At 32.6% G+C, this 22382-nt stretch overlaps 1 protein-coding gene across 1 annotated transcript in view; it reads right to left on the minus strand.

Annotated features, from left to right (window-relative positions):
• The window catches only part of LOC140448271 (uncharacterized), a 321196-nt gene that overhangs the window by 126871 nt on the left and 171943 nt on the right, over nt 1-22382 (minus strand). Inside the window, exon 6 of the mRNA XM_072541367.1 lies at nt 17148-17172. Coding sequence (XP_072397468.1) covers nt 17148-17172 — 25 coding nt within the window. The remainder of the gene's footprint in view (nt 1-17147; nt 17173-22382) is intronic.

Genomic DNA, 22382 nt, shown 5'->3' on the forward strand with positions numbered 1-22382 from the left:
GACCGACAAACATGGAAGGCAATAATAAACGCGGCAGAGACTCACGAAGAGTTGTAGCGCCATTGATGATGATGATGAAAGCTTTGTAGAAAGTTGTAGAAAGAACGACATAGGAGGACGTGGACTTATTGATATAAATGAGCAATTAGAAAAGCAGATTACTAATTTACGAACTTATTTTCAGGTGCAGGCGGAGACATCTACTCTTCATTGCGCGATTTGTGCAGTAGATGACACAACACCGATCATACTGAGGGAACCAGAAATGCGCATAAACCATCTTACTAAGAACGAAAAAATGCGCATCTGGATAAGTAAACCTCTGCACGGGCGACATCCGAATTAAGTCAGTCAAGACTATGTCGACAATACAGCGTCGAACTATTGGCTGACATCAGAAAAGATGTTCCCTGAAACAGAAGGTTCATTACTCGCCATTCAGGATCAGGTTGTACCAACCAAAAATTACCTGAAATATATCGTCAAAGACCCTCAGGTCCAAAACGACAAATGCCGATATGGATGTCAAGCCCAAGAAACTATCCAACATCTTACCGGGGGCTGCCAGGCATTTGCTGCAACTGAATATAAGGAACGGCATGACTCAGTAGGGAAGATCCTCCATCAAGAGATAGCTTTTAAACTGGGACTACAAACAAACCATCTCCCATATTACCAATACGTTCCTGAGAGTATGCTTGAAAATGACAACTACAAGCTATACTGGGATCGCACTGTGCTCACAGACCAAACTGTAGCACATAATAGACCAGATCTTGTGCTAGTTAATAAACTAAGAAGACAAACAACACTAATCGATGTGGCGATACCTAACAACAATAATCTCCGTGTTAAGTATAACGAAAAGATCGCCAAGTACAGAGATCTGGAAATACAAATAAGGAGACAATGGAGAATGGAAAGTACCCAGACGATACCTATTATTCTTTCTACCACTGGAGTCATCCCGAAGAACCTCCTAGAAAACATAAAAAAGCGGAGTCTAAATAAACATCTATATAAGATCATGCAGAAAGCTGTGCTAATTTCGATGTCTAGATGCGTGCGAAATTTTTTGGGAGATACACCGACGTACCAAGTCACCTAGGACTCGATAACATGGAAAGAGTCCCACCAGAGCTCAATCCTTTTGATACCGTAGGTATCTGGGATGAGCGAATGTTTCCCTTACAGGGAGTGTGAGCCACATGGCTATATCTGAATTTATCATGCAGCCTTCTTATATTTTCTGAAAAATTTCTTTGTTTTTGTCTTGATTTTATGTTTTTTATACAATTTTTTTATAGGTATGCGCTTTCCTGTGGAACGTGTATATATATATATATATATATATATATATATATATATATATATATTATATAAAGAGTGGTTCTTTTAAGCCGTTTTTATGATAAACTACTATTTTTTACTCTTGTAACAAATAAGCTAATTTACGATATGAAGTGTTAATTAAACTTTTAAACTTAAAGAAGCACCATTTTATAGAGAACAAAGGATCAAAACTACTTTATAAAGAAGAATAAGCAATAAGGTAATTGTCTAGAGAAATTAACTTTTAGGTTATATTTCTTGTTAAACTGATGCAGCAGCATTGAGAAATGACGTTGCTTTGCTTTGTTCACAGACGCTTTGATGTTGAAAGCGGAGTAATAAAATGTTATTGTTTTCTAATAAAATTAAATTGAATTTTAAGTTGTTGTTTGGTATTTATCTGGAGCTAATATAAATATAAAAGTTGTTCGTAGATACTGTGACTGTTTAATAAAGTAAAAACTTAGAAGAAATTCTGTAAATGGAAAAAGTAAGGACAAGGTGGCTAAGGTAATTATTATACGACATATGCTTTAATATAAATAGTATGACCACAAATGAACGAATGTTCATTTGTGGTCATACTATTTGAGTGAAGGTAATTTAAAAGGGTGAGTTGCAGAATAATTATAAAAGTTGTGTAAAATCAGATTTATTTAGGTATATAAGTAAAAAAAAAATATTAAAAAAAAACAAAAATTGTTTATCTGAGCTTTGGTTCGGCTTATGAGATTCAATCTCATAAGCCTCCATAAGACTATTAATGTATATATATATATATATATATATATATATATATATATATATATATATATATATATTCAGTGTGTAAAAGCCAAATGGAATAAATTCATTATTTAGGTTACTGTACATGTTTATAAAAAATTCCGAAACACGTCAAATTTAAATTATACCTTGACATTCTTTAACGTGAAAATTCAACCCCTACATTCAACCCCCTTAGAATGACAGGTACAACCCCCAATTTTTAAAATAGGAAGTATAGGCTTGTGATATATCGTTTGAAAGGTCTTTTCATTCTCCATTCAAAAATGTTGTTACTTTCAAGTTTATTAAGATTAATTAATATAAAATAAATTAAAATCATAGTCGACAAAAGTCGACATATCAATCCCATAGAATATGTTTGGGATGAGATGAAGAGATGTTTATTGAGTCATGTGCCGGCCCCCAGAAATTCACAACATATTAGTGCAGGAATAAAACAATCTTCTGCAGAATGTGATCGAAAATATGATCCAAAACCTGCCTCGTCATTGGCAAGCTGTTATCACTGCCAGAGAAAGGAATACTCGCTACAGAAGTTCTTAAAATTTATTTTGTTTCAACAAAAAGCACATCAAATTAAAATTGTCCCTTTTCAATATTTAGTATATAGAAAATTGTCCATTTTCATTATTTTCAATAAACTTTGAAGGACAAAAACGTTGTTTTCTTTAAGTAATCTGTTAGTAAACTATATTATGATCGAAAATAGTTAAAAAATAATATTAATTTTTAAAATAAATTTAAATTACGAGGTTGAAAATCATAATTTTATGCTCGGCAGTATATATTTGCAAAAATTTATGTTCTATAAAATTTTAATATAAATTAAACACACAAAAGTATCAAAAAGCTAGTCTCAGCGTACACACCTTAATTAACCTTCCTGTAAATAAATCATAATATCTTAAGTTAAACAGTGAAACTAATTATAAATCTAGTATCAATTTAAAGCTAATTTTTATGGTATCTCATGCATTCACATTGTTATTAATACAATTGTGTAATAGTTGGTTAATCTGCAATTAACAGAAAATAACTCAGTGTTTTTGCCCTTTTTTGTGGTAATTTACAAATCACGAAAAAACTGTTCATTATCTGTAGGCAATAATTGATAAAGCTCATTAGTGTACAGGACCGGCTTTCAAATTTTAATTTAGAAAATGAAGTGTATAGAATGCAAGAAAGATGGTAATGAAGAAGAAATGCTGTATTGCGATAGCTGTGACCGACCAGTTCACAAAGATACTCATTGTTCTGGTTTGTGTTCATCAGAAATTAGGGTTATGGAGTTAAAGAAGAATCGTGTCCAACAGTTTTTGTGCCAAGAGTGTAAATCTGGAATGAAACTTGTTCCAAAACTGTTCAAATTAATTGAAAAACTGCAGAATGATGATATGAAATTGCAGAATTCTAAAAACCAAGAAGAGGATATTGTAAATGAGATATTTGAAAGACAAAAGAGAATGAACAACTTAATCATTCATAATCTAGGTGAATCTGTGGATACAAGAAATGCTGCTTCTGATGATTTGGCTACTGTGACCTCAATTTTCAAAGATATTACTCAAGAGGATATTAAAGTTGTCAAAGCTGTTAGATTTGGTAAGAAAAACAAAAATGGTGCTCGTTCCCTAAAAATTGTATTAACAAATACTTTTGATGTAAAGAATATTTTAAAAAATAAGATTCACGTTGCCAAAGCAAGAAAGATATTTATAAATTCTGATTTAACCCCCCAGCAACTCAACAAACTCAAAGAAGTCAAAGAGGACCTCAAAAAAATGCCAAGAACAAGGTGGGTGAGAAAGATTTATTTATACGATATACTAATTTAAATAATGTTGATGTAGTTATTCCACTTGATTCACTATTTGATAATAGTATCCACCATTCACCTATAATTGTAGAATTAACTGGTTTTGAAAAGCATGATCAACTGAACTACGAGGAATTTTATTATGATTTTAAAAATGCAAATTATATTGGACTAAATGATTACTTTAAAAATTTAAATTGGGACTTACTTTTATCAGATGATGTGAATTACAGCTTAGCAGTATTTTATGATTTTATGTTTATAGGTTTTGACTTCTTTGTTCCGATCAAAAAATTTAAAACAAGTTCGTTTCCGATTTGGTTTAATGGTAAATGAAGGAAGTTGATATATTTAAAAAAGAAAATACATAAGCAGTATAAATTGTTTGGCAGAAGGGATGATTATTTAAGATTTTCTCAGTTAAGAAATGAATGTAAGCAAGTCTCCTCTCAATGTTATAGTAACTATTTGAATAATATTGAGAATGGGATTATATCTAATCCTCGACATTTTTGGAAGTATATCAATAATAAACGTAAAAGTTATAATCTGCCATCTAATATGTTCTACGGTGATAGTACAAGTGAAAATGCTCAAGACGTAGTTAATCTATTTGGTAAGTTTTTCTCAACTACATATTCTAATTCTAAAATTAATCAGACCCCAATTTTTAACTATCAGCAGAGTGTAAATGTGAATAATTATAGTATGGAGGTCTCTGACATAATTGATAGTGTTTTAAAGATGCCTTGAAAATTATCGCTTGCACCTGATTGTTTGCCAGCTTATGTTCTCAAGCATTGCATTTTCACTCTTGTAAAACCTATCTGCTTCTTATTTAATTCCTCATTGAGTACCGGCATCTTTCCAGATCTTTGGAAGACTAGTTATCTAACACCAATTTTCAAATCTGGTAATAAAAATGATGTTGAAAATTATCGAGCAGTTTGTAACCAATCTGTATTACCCAAGCTTTTTGAGTGTGTTGTAAATAACTTTTTGACATGGAATTGTAAAGATTTAATTGATGTTGGACAACATGGCTTTTCTAAAGGTAAGTCTACATGCACGAACTTAATATTGTATACGAATTTTATAGCTAATTCAGTGGAACAGAAGGGTCAGGTTGACGCTATCTACACAGACTTCTCAAAAGCCTTCGATAGAGTTAACCATGATTTATTTAATATATTTAATATATTTGTTAATGATATATCCTCAGTGATTAAAAATAGTAAATTTCTAATGTTTGCTGATGACCTTAAAATATTTCGAATAGTTAATGACCTAGTTGATGCCTCTTTGTTACAATGACATTAAAAGCTTAGCTAGTTGGTGTGAGGTAAACATGCTATACTTAAATATACAAAAATGTTTTAAAATTACTTTTGGAAGACCAAGAGAGTTTGTAAATTATGATTATTGTATAAATAATGTACCTTTAGAGGCACGTCATAATATTAAAGATTTAGGTATAAATTTTGATTCTAAACTAACTTTTAAATATCACATTAACGAATCTTCAGCTAAAGCTTTAAAAATGTTGGGATTTATTCTAAGAAACTGTAATCAGTTTTCAGTACAAACTCTAAAAATGTTATACTGTAGTTTAGTTCGATCAGTTTTGGAGTATGGTTCTCTCATTTGGTCTCCTTCATATAACAGTGACATCTACAGTATCGAGAGAGTTCAAAATAAATTCTTGAGGGTATGTGCTTACAAAATTGGTTTTATTAGACATCAATACACATATGATGATATACTGTCAATACTAAATATCCAATCACTACATGATAGAAGATGTCAAGCGGATTTATGTTTCCTTTTTAAAATTATAAATGGATATGTTCAAGATCCAGAGTTACTAAGTTTAATAAATTTTAATGTTAATACTAGAAGAACTCGTAACACTGAGATTTTCAACATTCCATTCGACACTACGAATTATGGCCAAAATGAACCCATTACAAGAATTTTACGAACTGCCAATGAGCACAGCAATAGTTTAGAGTTATTTGGAATATCTACAGCAACATTTAAGAAATCATTTGAGAGATTTTGAGCATTGTTTAATAACTTAAGCTACTACTTTAATTGAATTTTGTTTGATTTTTATTTTGGTTTGTTTTTTATTAACGCAACCTATATATAAGCTTTGTAAAGGTTGACGTCATATTTCTGTAAAAATGGTATATCCGTTAGTTTTTAAAATAAATAAATAAATAAATAAATTTTTTGTCAAATAAACATCGATTAATGCATTCACATCCTTCAACACATAGACTCACAGACAAATTTCAATATAAAAGATTTTTCACAAGCACTTAAACTTAAATCTAAAGGTAACATCAAAATTATATATCTTTTCAAGAAAAAGAAACTTAACAAGCCATAACAAAGTAATCGCGAAGTTAAAAGTGAAAAGTACACCTTTGCGAAGTGTAAGGATTTTTGAAAAAAAACTTGTAAACTAGTTTGGGCTTGTTGGGAATTCTCTCATCCCTTAGGATACTCTGGTCGGGCAAATGCCCCAGACAACGCAACTGACTAGACTAAAGGGATTCAAGTTTGGCCCTTTGTAAAACAAATGCATGTATCTTTACCAGACAGGATAGGGTTTATATCGTTTAAGCAAATCTTGACTCGGTGAAAGTGGACTTTGAAAAAATAAAAAAAAAGAAAAAATAAATAGTGAGTACAGCATATTTGAGGTAATAGAAGTAACGTTTTTAATTATTTAATAATTAAATATTTAACAATATAGAAATTGCCAATATTATCCAGATACATATTTTAACTCCGTAAAATAGTTTCGAAACACAATTCAGATAACTGCCTTAATCTGGAGCCTTCTAAAAATTACAAGGCATAGCCAGACGTTGATAAAGATGTTAATAGAGACATGGGGAATCTAAAATTTGCATTCCATGACATGTCTCCTCAACTAAGCAGAAATCGTTAGCGAATTGGTTTCTTGTACTCATACAGAGTAGATCCGAATAAAATGAAAAAGACAGTCAAGATTTCATTCCACGTAAAAATCGTCTATGTATCTGTTTATACGTATTTCGCTTTAATTAAGCTCATCAGAACAGTTATTCATAGGCGTTCTCAACGTGAAAATTGATCTTTCCTGTCTTTAGGAAGCAACAATAAAATGGCTTCGAAACGGACGCAATAGCGACATCTGATATTAAATCCGTAAAATAGTTTTGAAACACAATTCAGATAACTGCCTTAATCTTGCTATGCAACAATTGGCTATGCCTTGCAATTTTTAGAAGGCTCCAGATTAAGGCAGTTATCTGAATTGTGTTTCGAAACTATTTTACGGATTTAATATCAGATGTCGCTATTGCGTCCGTTTCGAAGACATTTTATTGTTGCTTCCTAAAGACAGGAAAGATTAATTTTCACGTTGAGAACGCCTATGAATAACTGTTCTGATGAGCTTTATTAAAGCGAAATACGTATAAACAGATACATAGACGATTTGTACGTGGAATGAAATCTTGACTGTCTTTTTCATTTCAACATATTTTAACGTTATGTAAGTGAATTACTATTTAAATGGGAATAAGCCACAATTAAAGGTTAAAATACGTTTATTGACGTTTCAATTTCCACTTCGGAAATCGTTCTCAAAATACAAACATTAGTAAATTAAAATTTTGTTAAAAAAAAACTCAAAATTTGTTTAATTTACTAATGTTTGAATTTGGAGAACGATTTCCGAAGTGGAAATTGAATTAATTTAAAATGCCACAAGAAAATAGCTTCAGAACAATGTTATGTAAGTGAACACAAACTAGTATTAACAAAAATAAGAATGAAAATAACATTAACACATTTTCTACAGAAAATCACCGAAGAAAAATTCAATGTAGAATCACTGTGGAACAACTCTACAAAAGAAATGTACCAAAGGAGGCTAGCACAAACAACATTGAAGAAGCAGCAGCAGAAGCTTTAGGAAAACGCAAAGTCATACTGAACCAAATAAGCAACAACAATACACCATGTTTCAAAAAAGAAATAAAAGAGAAATGTAAAGAGAAACGAGAGACCTACACGAAGTACAAAAGATCTAATACTTCAGAATCCCGAGACAGCTATAGAAGAATACGAAATGAAACAAGAAGTTGAAAGAAAAACAAAAAATACTGGAAATAGTTTACAAAAAGGATCAACAATAATCAACACAATAACATACCTGAATTAAAAAACAAAATAGAAATCAGTTTTCAGGAAGTAGAGATAGCCATAAATTCACTCAAAAATAGAAAGTCACCAGGACCAGACCGAATAACCAATGAGCTTCTAACACCAAGGAATAAGTATATTCCTAGAAATGACAAAACCTATACAAAAACTAATATTGCGCTGCAAGATACCAGACGCATGGAAACACAGCATTATAATACCAGTGTTCAAGAAAGAAGATAAACAATACCCCAACAATTATAAAGTTATAAATCTAATGAACACCGCACTTTAACTAACAACTTTATCAGATGAACAACAAGGATTCAGATCCGGAATATCCTGCGTAGACGGCGTATTTGTACTAAGACAAATCACAGAAAAGGCCATCGAGTACAATAAACCAGCATATCTATGTTTTATTAACCTAACTTTCAATTGCATCCAAGTCGAAGACGTCTTACACCTACTGTATAAAACAAACATACCAATCAATATTATGCAAACCATTGAAAAAAGCAGTACGTAGAGGTCATGGTTACAGAATGGGGAACAAAGAAATCCAAATATTATAGTCCAAGATCCCAGTGCGATCAGACATAACTTATTTTCACACAGATGAAACCTTAGAGTCTGAGTAGCGTCTCGTGTGCTTTGAATACCTGCGTATTTATGAAACTTGCTGAGTGACACCTGGGCAGGTACCAGGTGAGAAAGGTAACTAAAAATAAGAGCTATTTAACTTAAATTTACATAACTGATTTTTATACATATTTTGTAGAATATTACTTTGAAAATACTGTAATAAGTGTCAGACACTTGTCATGGACCAGAACTTTTGTCAGACGCTTTAAAGCTCCACTAAAATTAAATGAACTTTACTTACTTTTACATGTCTGATTTTTAAATATGTTATTAATGGAACTATAATAAAGTTATATTTAATCAGTCAGACAAATTAAAATGACCAAACATCCCTCAAACACAAAAATTAGTTAACCAGAAGTATGAGCGCGAGAGTGCTGTGCGCATCAGCCTCAGAGTAAAAAATTCAAATACATTAAGAATACTTACTGTTTTCGATCCGATTAAATATTTTTGCATCTCTATTCACCTGTCACATCTAAAACGAAACGACTACTAGAAACAACAGTGATGAAAATACTTCGACGAATATCAGGAAAAGGTCTGTTGGATAGGGAGGGAAGCAAAAACATAAGAAGAGTATGCAATATAGAAGACATACATGGATGAGTGACAAAACGGAAACAGGACTGGAACGAACACATTAGTAGAATGGCAGAGGATTTGATAGCACGAATAGCACGAAAAAGTATTGGCAGACCAAGAAAAATATGATGCGATAATTTAAACAATTTAGGAGGCTAATATTGAAGAAGAGACATGCTTTATTTAAAGCCTACATACAAGAACGAAGAAGAAGAAGAAGACGTTATGTAAGGTTTACAGCCACTTTGACTGAAATTAAAGTAGCTTTATCTTATACAAGTGTACAAAATAAAGTTCACATAGGTACAAATGTATATGTACATTTTAAAAGTTTCTCATTTTTCTTCTTACAAATTAAATATTAGCTAGGTTGTAAAAGTACTTTCTTATGGACTACGATTCGATTACCATGCTCTTTTACCATGATAGTGGTTATACCTCAGAAATTGGTCGAATTAAGCTACAAACTGTTGCTCCACCCACCGTATTCTCCAGATTTGGCCCCGTGTGACATATTTGTGTTTCCAAACATAAAAAAGGCACCTGCCGGGCAGAAAATTAAGTCGAATAATGAGATTATCGCCGTCACGGAAGCTTCCTTTGCATACCTCGAGAAAACGTATTTTTCAGACGTGTAAAAAAGTTAGAGCATCGGTAAGTCAAGTGTATCAAGCTACAAGGAGACTCTGTTGTAAAATAATTCACCACTTTTCTAAAATTTTTGTTTTTCTTTTTTAAACTAAATAGAAAAGACGAAAGACGGATGAAGGCACTTAAAGATCCGTTAATCAGTTTGATTGGCTGCTAACAAACGGTGCAGGTAATTTATTTATGCATCAATTATTTGTAAGTAAATAGTTTAAAATTAATATAATTAAATAAAAAGAATAATTTGGGAACTTACGAAGTGAATAAGATAAAAAAAAACTAAGTATTGACAAAGTGCCGGTACTAATCAACCTATCGAGCCCATATTTTGCAGGTACAGTAATAACATAAAACACACCTTGTTAAATGTATTTTAAATATTTTAATTGTTTATTTTAATAATTATAAACAATCGAAAGCATGAAAAATTTCGGAATGTAAATGTGAAGTTTTTTCACAATATTGAAATGAACGAAAAAAGTAGCTTATTTTTGTTTAAGTAGCTTTTTTTTGCTTAAATATTAATAAAAAAGCACGACGCTGTAAAAATTTCGATACTCCAGGTCAAAAATAGCTCCTAATAGTTTTTTGATTTTTAAATGTTTCGTTTCTTGGGGTAGTCTATGGATTTTGTATTCTATGATGGAACTTCCATTATGCAAAGTATTATTCTTCGTCTTAAGGTACCTTCTCCATTGCTGAAGGTTGGCTATAACTACAGCAAATTGCTCTCTATCTTGAGCTGTTCTTAGTATCGAATGTGTGTCCATGCCTGTCCAGTCTCTTACATTCTTCAACCAGGAGCATTTTCTTCTTCCTGGACCTTTTCTTCCTTCCACTTTTCCTTCCATTATAAGTCGTAGGAAGTTGTATTTTTCTCCTCTGTAAATATGTCCTAGATAACTCGTTTTTCTATTTTTTACAATATTTAGGAGTTCTCTCTCAATACCCATTCTTCTTAGAACCTCGTTGTTGGTCACGTGCTCTGTTAAGAGATCTTTAGCATCCTTCGAAAAACCCATATCTCAAAGACTTCTTATACGCCTCATACTTGTAATTCCGAGAGTCCATGTTTCCACTCCGTATAGCAATATGGAATAAATAAACGTTTTTACAAATTGGTATCGGATATCCAACGATAACGTAGAGTTTATTATAAATTTTTTCATTCGTTGAAATGCGGACCTAGCATATTCTATACGAGCACGTATTTTGACCTCGTGGTCAAGGTCATTTGTTATCCAGCAACCAAGATACTGGAATCTTTGTACTGGTTTTATATGTTTGTTATAGATAAACTATTATTAGTACTGGAAAATCTAACAAAAGTTTTTAATGATATTATGAAAGAAACTTATGAGAGAATTTGTTGACAGCTTCACATCTCTTCGCTCGCTAGTGACTGCTATTAACAAAAGAAGCGAAAAAATTGAAGGAAGAATAAACCATGCAAATAGGGCTATGAACTCTAAATACGATTTCACTTAAGAAATATCCAAAGAAGAACTAAAATTATTATATACAAAACACTGCCGAGGCCGAAGTCAAACTATCAAGGTAAGAGTTGACAACCAGAATACCCGAGATATTAAAATACAAAGAGGAGTCCGTCAGGGTTGCATGCTGTCACCACTACTCTTCAACGTCTACAGTGAAGCGGTATTTAAAGAAGTGCTCTCAGATCCAATAGAGGGTATATCTATCAATGGCGAAATTTTTAATAACCTAAGATTTGCGGAAGATACGGTAATAATGACGGATAACTACAATGACTTACAGAACGTAATGCAACGTTTTAATGAATGCTGTCATGAATACGGACTAAGGATGAATTTAACAAAACTTAATGCATGATCATGACTATCAGCAGATGCAATTATCCAATTGGTTATTAAAGATACTGTAATTGAGAGTGTGGATACCTACAAATTCTTCAAAAAATAAATAACATCAAATGTAGACCAAAACAAAAAAATAAAGACACCTATTGAAATTGCACGTGTATCTTTCGTTAAGCTTAAAAATATTCTTTATTGTCGAAATATAGGGTTAGGATTACTCCTAAGGATGCTTCAGTGTTACGTATTCACTACTCTTCTTTATGATTTGGAAGCATGGATATTAAAACAATTGCATCTGAATAATTTGGCCGCTTTTGAATTTTAATGTAGAAACGTATCTTGCGAATAACATGGACTCAAAGAATTTCAAGCGCAGAAGTTACTAGAAGAATAGGAAATGAACAAAACTTAAACAATAAGGACATGTGATGACAGGGAAAAAATACTTCTTATTTCAACTTGCATGGCCTACCTACCTTGCATGCCTACCTATGCAAGGCAAAAATTCGAGGAAAGCGAAATGTGGGAACACCAAGAATATTGTGGTTTAAGAACTTGAGTTTGTATTGAAAATACTACAAATATTTGGAGCCATGAACAACGAAGGCTAGTGGCGCAAAAGACATAATTTCGAATTATATCAGATCTGGTAACATTGGGCTGGACACATAATACGAATGCCAGACAATACGATTGCTAACAAGCTAATTACAGGAACTTCTATAGGAATGAGAAGCAGAGGTCGACGAGTTGACTTAGGGATACTAAAAATCAGAAGATGGCAACACATCGCCAGAAATCAAACAGAACGGTGACAAATTTTAAAGCAGGTCAAGATCGACAGGTGCAGTCAAAGAGTGCGACAATGGGAATTACTGGCACAGGACCGACAACTATTGAAGGCAATAGTAAACACGGCAAAGACTCACGAAGAGTTTTAGCGCCATTGATGATGATGAAGATCGACAGAGGATTGTCGAGCCAAAGATGATGATAATCATGATAAGTGAAACTCAAATACTAGACTTGTGAAACTAAGCGTATATATGCTTGACTAATAAAAGACGAATTCAAGAAAGATTATGCATGGGCAATATCTAAAAATCATGCATTGACAATATATGCAGTTTCCTAGAAAGACAAGGAAAGGTAGAACTGCGATGGTGGAGGGGAGAAGGTGCAGAAGACCTATATTTGAAAAAGATTTAGATTGCTATAACCCAATTTTGAATCATCAGATAGAAATTTCACTAGGAAGTCTATTGCACATAAGTATAAAAAGTAAATACAATGATGGTGAAGATAAGTATATTTTTTTTTAAATTCTTTTTAGTTTTACTAATGTCTAATATTTCTAAAGTTTCTCAATATTTATTTGTCCGTTTGAATACTTATATTTCAGGTGTTATTGTTAAACATAAAATAAAAAAATTTAAGCTACTTAAAGCCACGCCTGCCGCTATCTGACATGCGATATAAGATGGATATATAATACCCTTTCGAACAAAAGGCCTGATAACCGGACCCAACTCTAAGAGGATTAAAGTTCAGAAAAGAACAGTGAAAACGAAAAAAAAGCGTTCAGATTTATTGGATGGATGTATAAAATATGAAATGACAAAAGCTTCCGTCTTGGAGAATATATTTGTATTTTTAGCGACTCCCAGTGTCTAGACAATATATTTTCAGACGTCTTTGGCTGGACAGTTTATTATGTTATGATGGTTCCGCAAAAATTTGTTTCATTTTGAAAATATTTTAACTAATTATTTGTAGTTATGGTTTATCAATAATTATTTTTGTAGAAATGATGTTACAAAATAATCGGTGAACAATAAGTAACGTACTATTAGTAAATCATATTATATTAAATTAATTTCATACAAATCGTAAACCTCTGTTGACTAATTTCTTCTTCTTCTTTGATTATTGGGCAAAGATTAGGCGTGGCTATTTAGCCACGTGATAAAAATACACTGCCCATTCATTATAAGGCGGTGCATTTGTATCTGTTTTTAATAATGCGAACAATTTTTTGTTGTTGAATTAAAAATAAAAGCGCATTTCTTTAAAAAGATATAACAAAAAATATACTCAAAGTAAAAAATAATTCCTAATAAAATATGAAATAATTCTTTATATCCTTCAGAAATGATTCAAATATTTGACCTTCTAAAGCTGAACAGTATAACAATCTCTCATAAAAACTTCTGTGGACAGATGACTAAGTTTCTGCTGTAACAGAATTGAAGACTTCTTTTATTCGGTTTTTTATTTCATCAAATTTTGGGGTCTAGCCTCAGGATGATCGTAAATGATGCTTTTTAAATGTCTCCAAAAAAAGAAGTCTATGGGTGTAAGATATGAAGATCGCGCAGGCCACTTTATCTCGCCTGTTCCACATATAACTCGATTCGGGAAAGTATTGTTTAAGTACGCCCTAATTATTCTGGCATTGTGAACTGAACAACTGTCTTGATGGAATCAAACATTCTCCAGATTTACATCAAGAAGATTAAGAAAAGCGGAAAGATCATGATTCTGTAACAAATCGAGGTATACGCTACTATTCAAGTTGCCGTCAATAAAAAATGGACCTATTATGTGGTCTCCTAAAATGCCAATCCAGACGTAAACTTTTCGAGGATGTAACGTTCGGTAAACTACACTTCTGTGCTGATTTTCTCGCACCCAACATCTCGTAATGGAAGGATTGTGTATCCCTAATAACGAAACAGAAGATTTATCACTAAATCAAATTTTATTAATAAAATTGGGTTCATCATTAGCCTTCGTTCTTAGAGTTTCACAAAAGTCCATTCTGCGAATGTAGTCTTCTGGATAAAGCTGTTGCGTTTTTGAATAATTAAAATTCTTATAACGGTGCTTTTTCCATAATGTTGATCGACTGCTATACCCTGTTTTTAAATCAGGAGGAGTAATTCAAATTTCCGCACCGCAATATTTGTTTGTAATTGGTCCAACCTCAGGTAAATTTACTCCACTGTTACAAAATTTTGACACCAATGGCATTTCATAGGTTAATTGAGTTATATTGGCGATTTTTGTGTTTTCTGCATTATTCTTTTATTTTTAGTCTGTTTTTATATAAAAACAGTTGTTTTTAGAACTCTTTAGCGACGTATTAGTATAATAGAATATTTTTGTATTACCGTCGCAAGCCGATATGATCAACCAAAAAAGAAGATGTATTTGGTTACTTTTCTAGTGACTTTTTTGGGTGTGAATCTGTCTCCTTAGTTTACTTCTCCTGGTTTAAAAACAAAGCATAGTAAAAAAAAAACAATTTTGAAAATAAAAAACTTTATTGCATATTTCTAGTTGATAAAAAGTTGTAATACAGAGAGTTGTAATTAAAGTCATGTGTTTTATATTAATTTTATTTTTATGTTGATGCATGGCACTGCATATCATCCATAAGAATTTCTCAGATAATATGAAAGACCAAAATTTCGCATCGGTCACTCTGGGTTTAAGGTGTATATCCGAAATTATTTTCAGTACTTCATTTTGGACGGGACTGATCTCCATATTGAACGTAACAGATATTTCAGTGGCTATTTTTTCCACGTCTTGACAAGAAAATGGATTAGACATGAATGTTACAATATCTGTCAGTTTTTAAAATCAGCGAAGCGTCTTTCAAACTCGCTATGAAACGCTTGCAGCTCCGTCTCGTAATAAACATAATTCAAATGAGCGGCTACCCTTTTTTTCAACCATGGAAAGTTGTTCAAATCCTTTCTGCTAATTTGCTTAATCAATAATTTCAATTAGTTGACAAAATAATGTATTGCGCTCATCATATCGATAGTTGTTTTATTTTTTACCTTGTAATTCAAAATTAAGGAGGTTTAAATGATTTGTTAAATCTGTTAGGAAAGCCAGATCACTGAGCCATTTTTTGTTTTGAAGTAGATGAGTGTCGTCGCCTCGTTCTTCTAAAAAAGAAATTATTTCGGGAAGTAGCTCGTGGAGCCTATCTAAAAATTTTCCACGGCTCACCACCTCACATCTGTATGCAGAAGTAAATCAGTGTGTTCCGCAGAGTCGCTAGATTCCAATTGCGCTTTAAAAAGACGTCGTTGCAAGCTTCGTGCTCTGATTGAATTCACAATTTTTGTTGTCATCTTCATGATGTCGTCAATATTTAAAATTTTGGAACACAAAACTTGCCGGTGAATGATGCAATGAAATGAAAAAAAAAACGATGGAAAGTCATCGTTAGCTCGATATAATGCAACAAATCCATTGTTAACGCCAGTCATGGATGGTGCACCATCTCTTGTAATACAGACGAGTTTGTAAATCGGTAGCTCGTATTGTTTCACAAAATTTATAAAAATGTTGTATATATCTTCTACGCGAGTTTTTTCTTTCAGAGGCAGCATTGGTAACAATTCTTCTTTAGCCAACATGTCAAACAATACCATCCGAATAAAAATACTAACTGAGTGGTATCGGTCATATGGGTTGACTCGTCAAATTGCAAAGAAAAGTACATAGCATCGTAATTATTTCGATCATGCATGTGTGGTGAGTCGGGACAGTCCCTGTATTTTCTCCTTGAATCGCGATCGACTTCAAAAACTTTGGCGATCGACCGGTCGATCGCAATCGACCCTTTGAGCACCGCTGATCTAAGGGTTATGGGAATTTGGAATTGGAGAGGAGTCGCCAATGCAACTGTTGAACAGGCCAAAACGCACAGAAGGTTGTAGCGCTAGAGGAAGAAAAAATAAAAATTTTCCTAAATTCGTAATGTCAGATAAAACTTAATACGGAAGTAAATACCAAATAAAACATCGCGTAATTAATCCAGGATCAAAATTATTGCAAATACATGGTCAAGCTTTAACATACTATTTCACTTATATTTAAATATTTCCCAGATATAATAAATAAACCAGATATTATGGTACACAGTATAATTATTTTATATTTTTTACGTAGCTGTGCTAAATCCAACTCTTACAAAATATAGACCACTATTTCATTGAAATTTTTATACAAATCTATAATACTGTTCCCTTTCAGTTAAACTAACGTTTTCGATATTTAAACCACATTATCATAGTATTAATTGCGGTAGTTTCCGGTTAAAACAGAGAGAACACAAAACCCGACTTAAACCCTCGAAGTTTATCCTTAAGCTTCTATATTCCCGATCCTTAATGATGTCGGTAGATATAACTAATTGTACTTACGTTTACTAACGGCAATGTCCTGTTTCTGCTGCGGGGTGAGCGATAATCTTTTGTCATTTAGAGGCAGGTGTGGAGGAGGCGGCAACTGAAACAAAAAAATTTAGATCGATATTGATGTAGAAGCGGATGTTACCCGTTTGATAAAGGATTCTATAAATCTTTTAAAATTTTTTTCACATTTGTTTCACCATCTTTTAAAAAATCAATAACCGGTAAATATAGTGAATAGAAGGTAAATAGTTATTCTGAGTAATATTTATATACAATTTAAACATGTTATAACGTATTTAATATAAGTACAGTTATTAGGAGGTGGGGAAGGCAAATGGGAAACCACCCAGTTAGTTTTCCGAGTATAATTAACATGGAACATGGTTCTTTAAAGTCGAGATCAGATGTGGGGGGGACATACACTATCACACTATCAGGCTATGAGGCCCCAGCCGCTATCACACAAAATCTCTACATATTAAGATAAAAAAGCACCCCTAAACATTATAAATGGTAGGTACCCTAAAATAGGTATATAAAACTTTAAAAGTCTCTATGCAGCAGTAAAACTTTTAAGTAATTAATTTAATTTAAAGAGGTAAATGATTAAGATTTAGTATTATTGGCATAAGTATACTGAGTTGGTTTGGATCGGAAACATACATGTGAACAGAATAAAGACACATTGTACTACTCTGAGAGTGAGGAAAACGACAAACGTCACAGGAATGTGGTTGGTATATTTACAACATCGCAGTTTAACAAATAAGTTAAAAATTGTACACAGTACATTCAACCAACTCACACCTCTAAACGATTAACGGAATTCGTAAAAAACCTTTCTTTGTAGTAAAAGGCACGGTAAATTGCACTGGTAAAACAAATATTATTCAAGTATACGCTCCTACAGCGGACGCCCCAGAAGAAATCATAGAAGAATTTTACAATGACCTTACTAATATTGTCAAAAGGATTCGGAAAAACGAAATAAAACTAATAATGGGAGACTTTAATGCCAAAGTTGGCAAAGGACAAAGTGGAAATTTAGTGGGATCCTTTGGTCTAGGGGAACGTAATGAACGCGGAGACCGTTTGATTGAATTTGCAACTGAAGAACAGCTCGTAGTGACAAACACCTTTTATGATAATCCTCCAAGACGACTATATACGTGGAAATCTCCCCAGGATACTCCGGATCACACAGTACGAAATCAAATGGACTATATTCTTATTAACAAACGATTTAGAAACTCTATAACTTCTGTTAAAGCGTACCCGGGATCGGACATAAATTCGGACCACAATCCACTTATCGTCAAAATGAAACTTAGTTTAAAGAAAGTTCAAAGACCAAAAATTATGAAGTACGATATTAACCAACTGAAAAATAAAACAGTAAAGGAAAAGGTACAAAAATGCCTAAAAGAAAAAACGTGGGCTCGTACAGAAAAACCATGGGCCCGTACAGAAACAGATAACATAGATGTAGAACTAGAAAATTTGCACAAAGTAAGTCAAGAAATAACAGAGATAATAAGAATTACTACAACAACATAAATAACGAAATAACAAGGGCTATTAAAATAGCAAAAGAAAATTGGTTTAGCTCGAAGTGTACAGAGATAGAGTCATTACAACAAAAACATGATTCATTTAACCTCCATAAAAAGATTAAAGAAGCGGCAGGCTTATATAAACACAAGAACACTGGATTCCTGACAGATAATCAGGGAAACATAGTACTGGAAATAGAGCATAAAAGAGATATTTGGATTAAATAAGTAGAAAAAACTTTTGAAGATATACGAAGTAACACTGGTATTACAACAAACACCAATTGCGAATCTGGACCACCATTTACAGTCGAAGAAGTAAAATATACCATCAAAAGCACCAAAGATGGTAAAGCAGTAGGCCTTGATAATTTTCACTCAGAATTCTTAAAACTTATGGACTATGATGGCTTAAAATGGTTGACAAATATATTTAACAGTATATATGATACGGGCGTGGTTCCCCAAGAGTGGTTAGTGTCAACTTTTATAAATCTTTCAAAAAAACCCAATGCGAGAAAGTGCGAAGACTATAGAATTATAAGCCTTATGAGCCATTTACTTAAAACATTTCTAAAGGTCATCCACAAAAGAATATATATACAAAATGTGAGGAACAACTAACAAGAACACAATTCGGATTTCGTGATGCTCTGGGAACACGGGAGGCCCTTTTTGCTGCACAGGTGCTATTTCAGAGATGCAGGGATGTGAATTGTAACATATACGTATGCTTTATAGATTACCAGAAGGCATTTGACAGAGTAAAACATGACAAATTAATGACTCCAATGCAAGAAATTGGAATTGACAACAAAGATCTTAGAATTATCAGAAACATTTACTACAATCAAACGGCCAAAATCAAAATAGAAGACCAGTTAACTGATAAAATTGCAATAGAACGTGGAGTAGGACAGGGCTGTATTTTGTCTCCATTGTTGTTCAACATTTATTCTGAATGGGCATTTAAGGAAGCTTTAGACGGTTGTGCGAAAGGAATACTAATAAACGGTGAATGGTTGAATAACATTAGATATGCAGATGACACTATAGTTTTTGCCGATAATCTCAATGACTTACAGATATTAACAAATCGCATAACAGAAGTCAGCAACAGATACGGACTAGCTCTTAACATAAAGAAAACCAAATTTATTACAATTAGTAAAAAACCAATACTAAACGGTCATCTTACAATCAACCAACAGAATATCGAAAGAGTCGAGCAATATACATATCTAGGCACCAATCTAAATAGCCAATGGGACCACTCAACAAAAATTAAACAGCGAATAATAAAAGCAAAAGCAGCATTCGTTAGAATGAGAACTATTTTCAACAGTCGAGACATATCATTAAAAACAAAATGCCGTCTATTGAACTGCTACATATTCACAGTTCTGCTCTACGGAATGGAAGCATGGACACTGACTGTTGCATCCATGAATCGGCTCGAAGCTTTCGAAATGTGGTGTTATAGGCGCAACTTACGTATATCCTGGGTTGACAGAGTTACTAATATGGAGGTCCTACGTAGAATGGGGAAATAATGTGAAATTCTCATGACCGTCAAAACTAAAAAGTTGAAATATCTAGAACATGTAATGAGAAATCAAGAACGTTACGGCCTTCTCCAGCTGATTCTCCAAGGGAAAGTAAATGGTAAGAGAGGACCGGGAAGAAGACGCATTTCGTGGCTTCAAAATTTACGAAAATGGTATAACACGACTACGACTGAACTGTTCCGCGCTGCAATAAATATAGTAAAGATAGCCGTGATGATCGCCAACATCCGGAACGGATAGGCACTTTAAGAAGAAAATTGCACTGGTGTTCTCCATAATGTATAACACTGTTAAATTTTAGGTATAAAATAAATATATGTGTCATTAATCCGTTGTTCATAGTTTTGCATGTTTTTGTTACATTTTTTTTAATACATAGTTATTTTGCATAATGTTATTTAACGTAAATTTCTTTCACCTACTTGTTTAATAATTTTTTCTGAAACAAATACTACCGTACTAAGGTTAATTTATATTCAAAGTAGATATACAAAGTACTAAAATATCACTTTTAATTTTTGTTAAAATATACTTCGGAGTGAACTTGAACATTTTGTCAATTTAAATAGTGGTGGTTAGATTGACCATATGTCTGTTAGAGTGTACCGTTTTTAAGACGTTTGCGATTACGGGTTAAAGCTAGGGTTTTGGTAAATATATTTATCTTTTAATTTTCAAATGAAAATACTTGTACTAAAAATAAAATAATAGTGAGAAACATTTTAATTTGTTTATGTACGGTTTCCAACCATTTTTAAACTTTTTATCAAACATAATAAAATTACTATCGGAATTCCTAATGATCATTAGGCTAATTTGCTTAATGTGTTTACGATCTTTGTAAGCGGTTATATTATATTTTACCTCTCAAGCACAACAGTTAAAAAGTTTCTGACATATTGATCTAAACTCAGTATATTGTAATTCAAACGTGTAGTTACAAGTGACCACCATGCCTTGACGTAAGTTGGATATTGGTGAATTAATTGCCAAAGTGCATAAATACTTTACCATGGAAAGAGCAATGGTGTACCTTTAAAGTCATTATTATGTATAAATCAATACGTTTGTGACGCATTCGGGACAAGTGAAAGTAAGCTAAAAACTGTAATGACGACTGTTAGAGATTCTCAAGAAGATCTTACTGTGACTGAGTATCACGAAGACAAGAAAACAACTCGTAAATATTCTAGGAGCATTGACTTACCTGATGGAGAAACATTTGAAATTCGCAATATTTTGTATCGAATGCGTGAAAACAATCAACTTTTCAATTTAGATACTTTACTGGCCAAAATAAGAGAAAAACAAGTTTCTGACATTAAAAGGACTAGCCTTTGGAAAGTCTTGAAAGATTTAAGATTTAAATTCAAAAAAGAAAATAATAGGTTACTTTTATGCGAAAGAAGTAGTGTGGTTCATTAAGGAATTCAATTTTTAAAAGAATATACTAGACTTATATCTAAAAATGCAACATTCGTATACTTAGATGAGACATGGATATTTGCAAAGGGTGGAATTAAAAGAATTTGGCAAGACGACAACATAAAATAAAAAAAAAACACACAGATAGCGAAGGCAAAAGACACATCATTCTTCATACAGTAGGGAAAAAAGGCTTTATAGAAACCGTAAATTTGATTTTTTTCTTCAAAATCAAAATCTGCTGAGTAGCATGAAATGCAGAAATGTTTGTTAAATGGCTTGAGAAGAAACTGTTACCGAGTCTGAATGAACCATCAGTTATAGTTGTAGATAATGCACCTTAGCATTTGAAGATTTTGGAGAAACAACCAAAACAGTCGTGGAACTTACCGAGCATAAAAAATTGGTAAGTTAAAAATAATATGAATTTTCGGTAATACGCCTTCAAATCAGAGTTACTGAAAATTTTGAAACGTAATGAAAAACCAATAGTTTATATAGTTGATTAAATTGTATTAAGTTATGGACATCAAGTACTACGGTTACTGCCGTATGACTACCAGTTTAATCACATCGAACACACCTGAGGTATATGTAAAACGTATTATGATAATCACGTTGGATGAAATGGATACAGTGACGATGCAGTTAGGGAAATGTGACAAGAAGCAGTTAAAATTGCAACTCCAGATATATGGGCCAAAACTGTAAATAAATGTGAAAAATTAATAGAAAAGTGGTGGATCCGGATAAATAAA

The sequence above is a fragment of the Diabrotica undecimpunctata genome, chromosome 8 (assembly GCF_040954645.1).
Source record: "Diabrotica undecimpunctata isolate CICGRU chromosome 8, icDiaUnde3, whole genome shotgun sequence".
Lineage (NCBI taxonomy): Eukaryota > Metazoa > Arthropoda > Insecta > Coleoptera > Chrysomelidae > Diabrotica > Diabrotica undecimpunctata.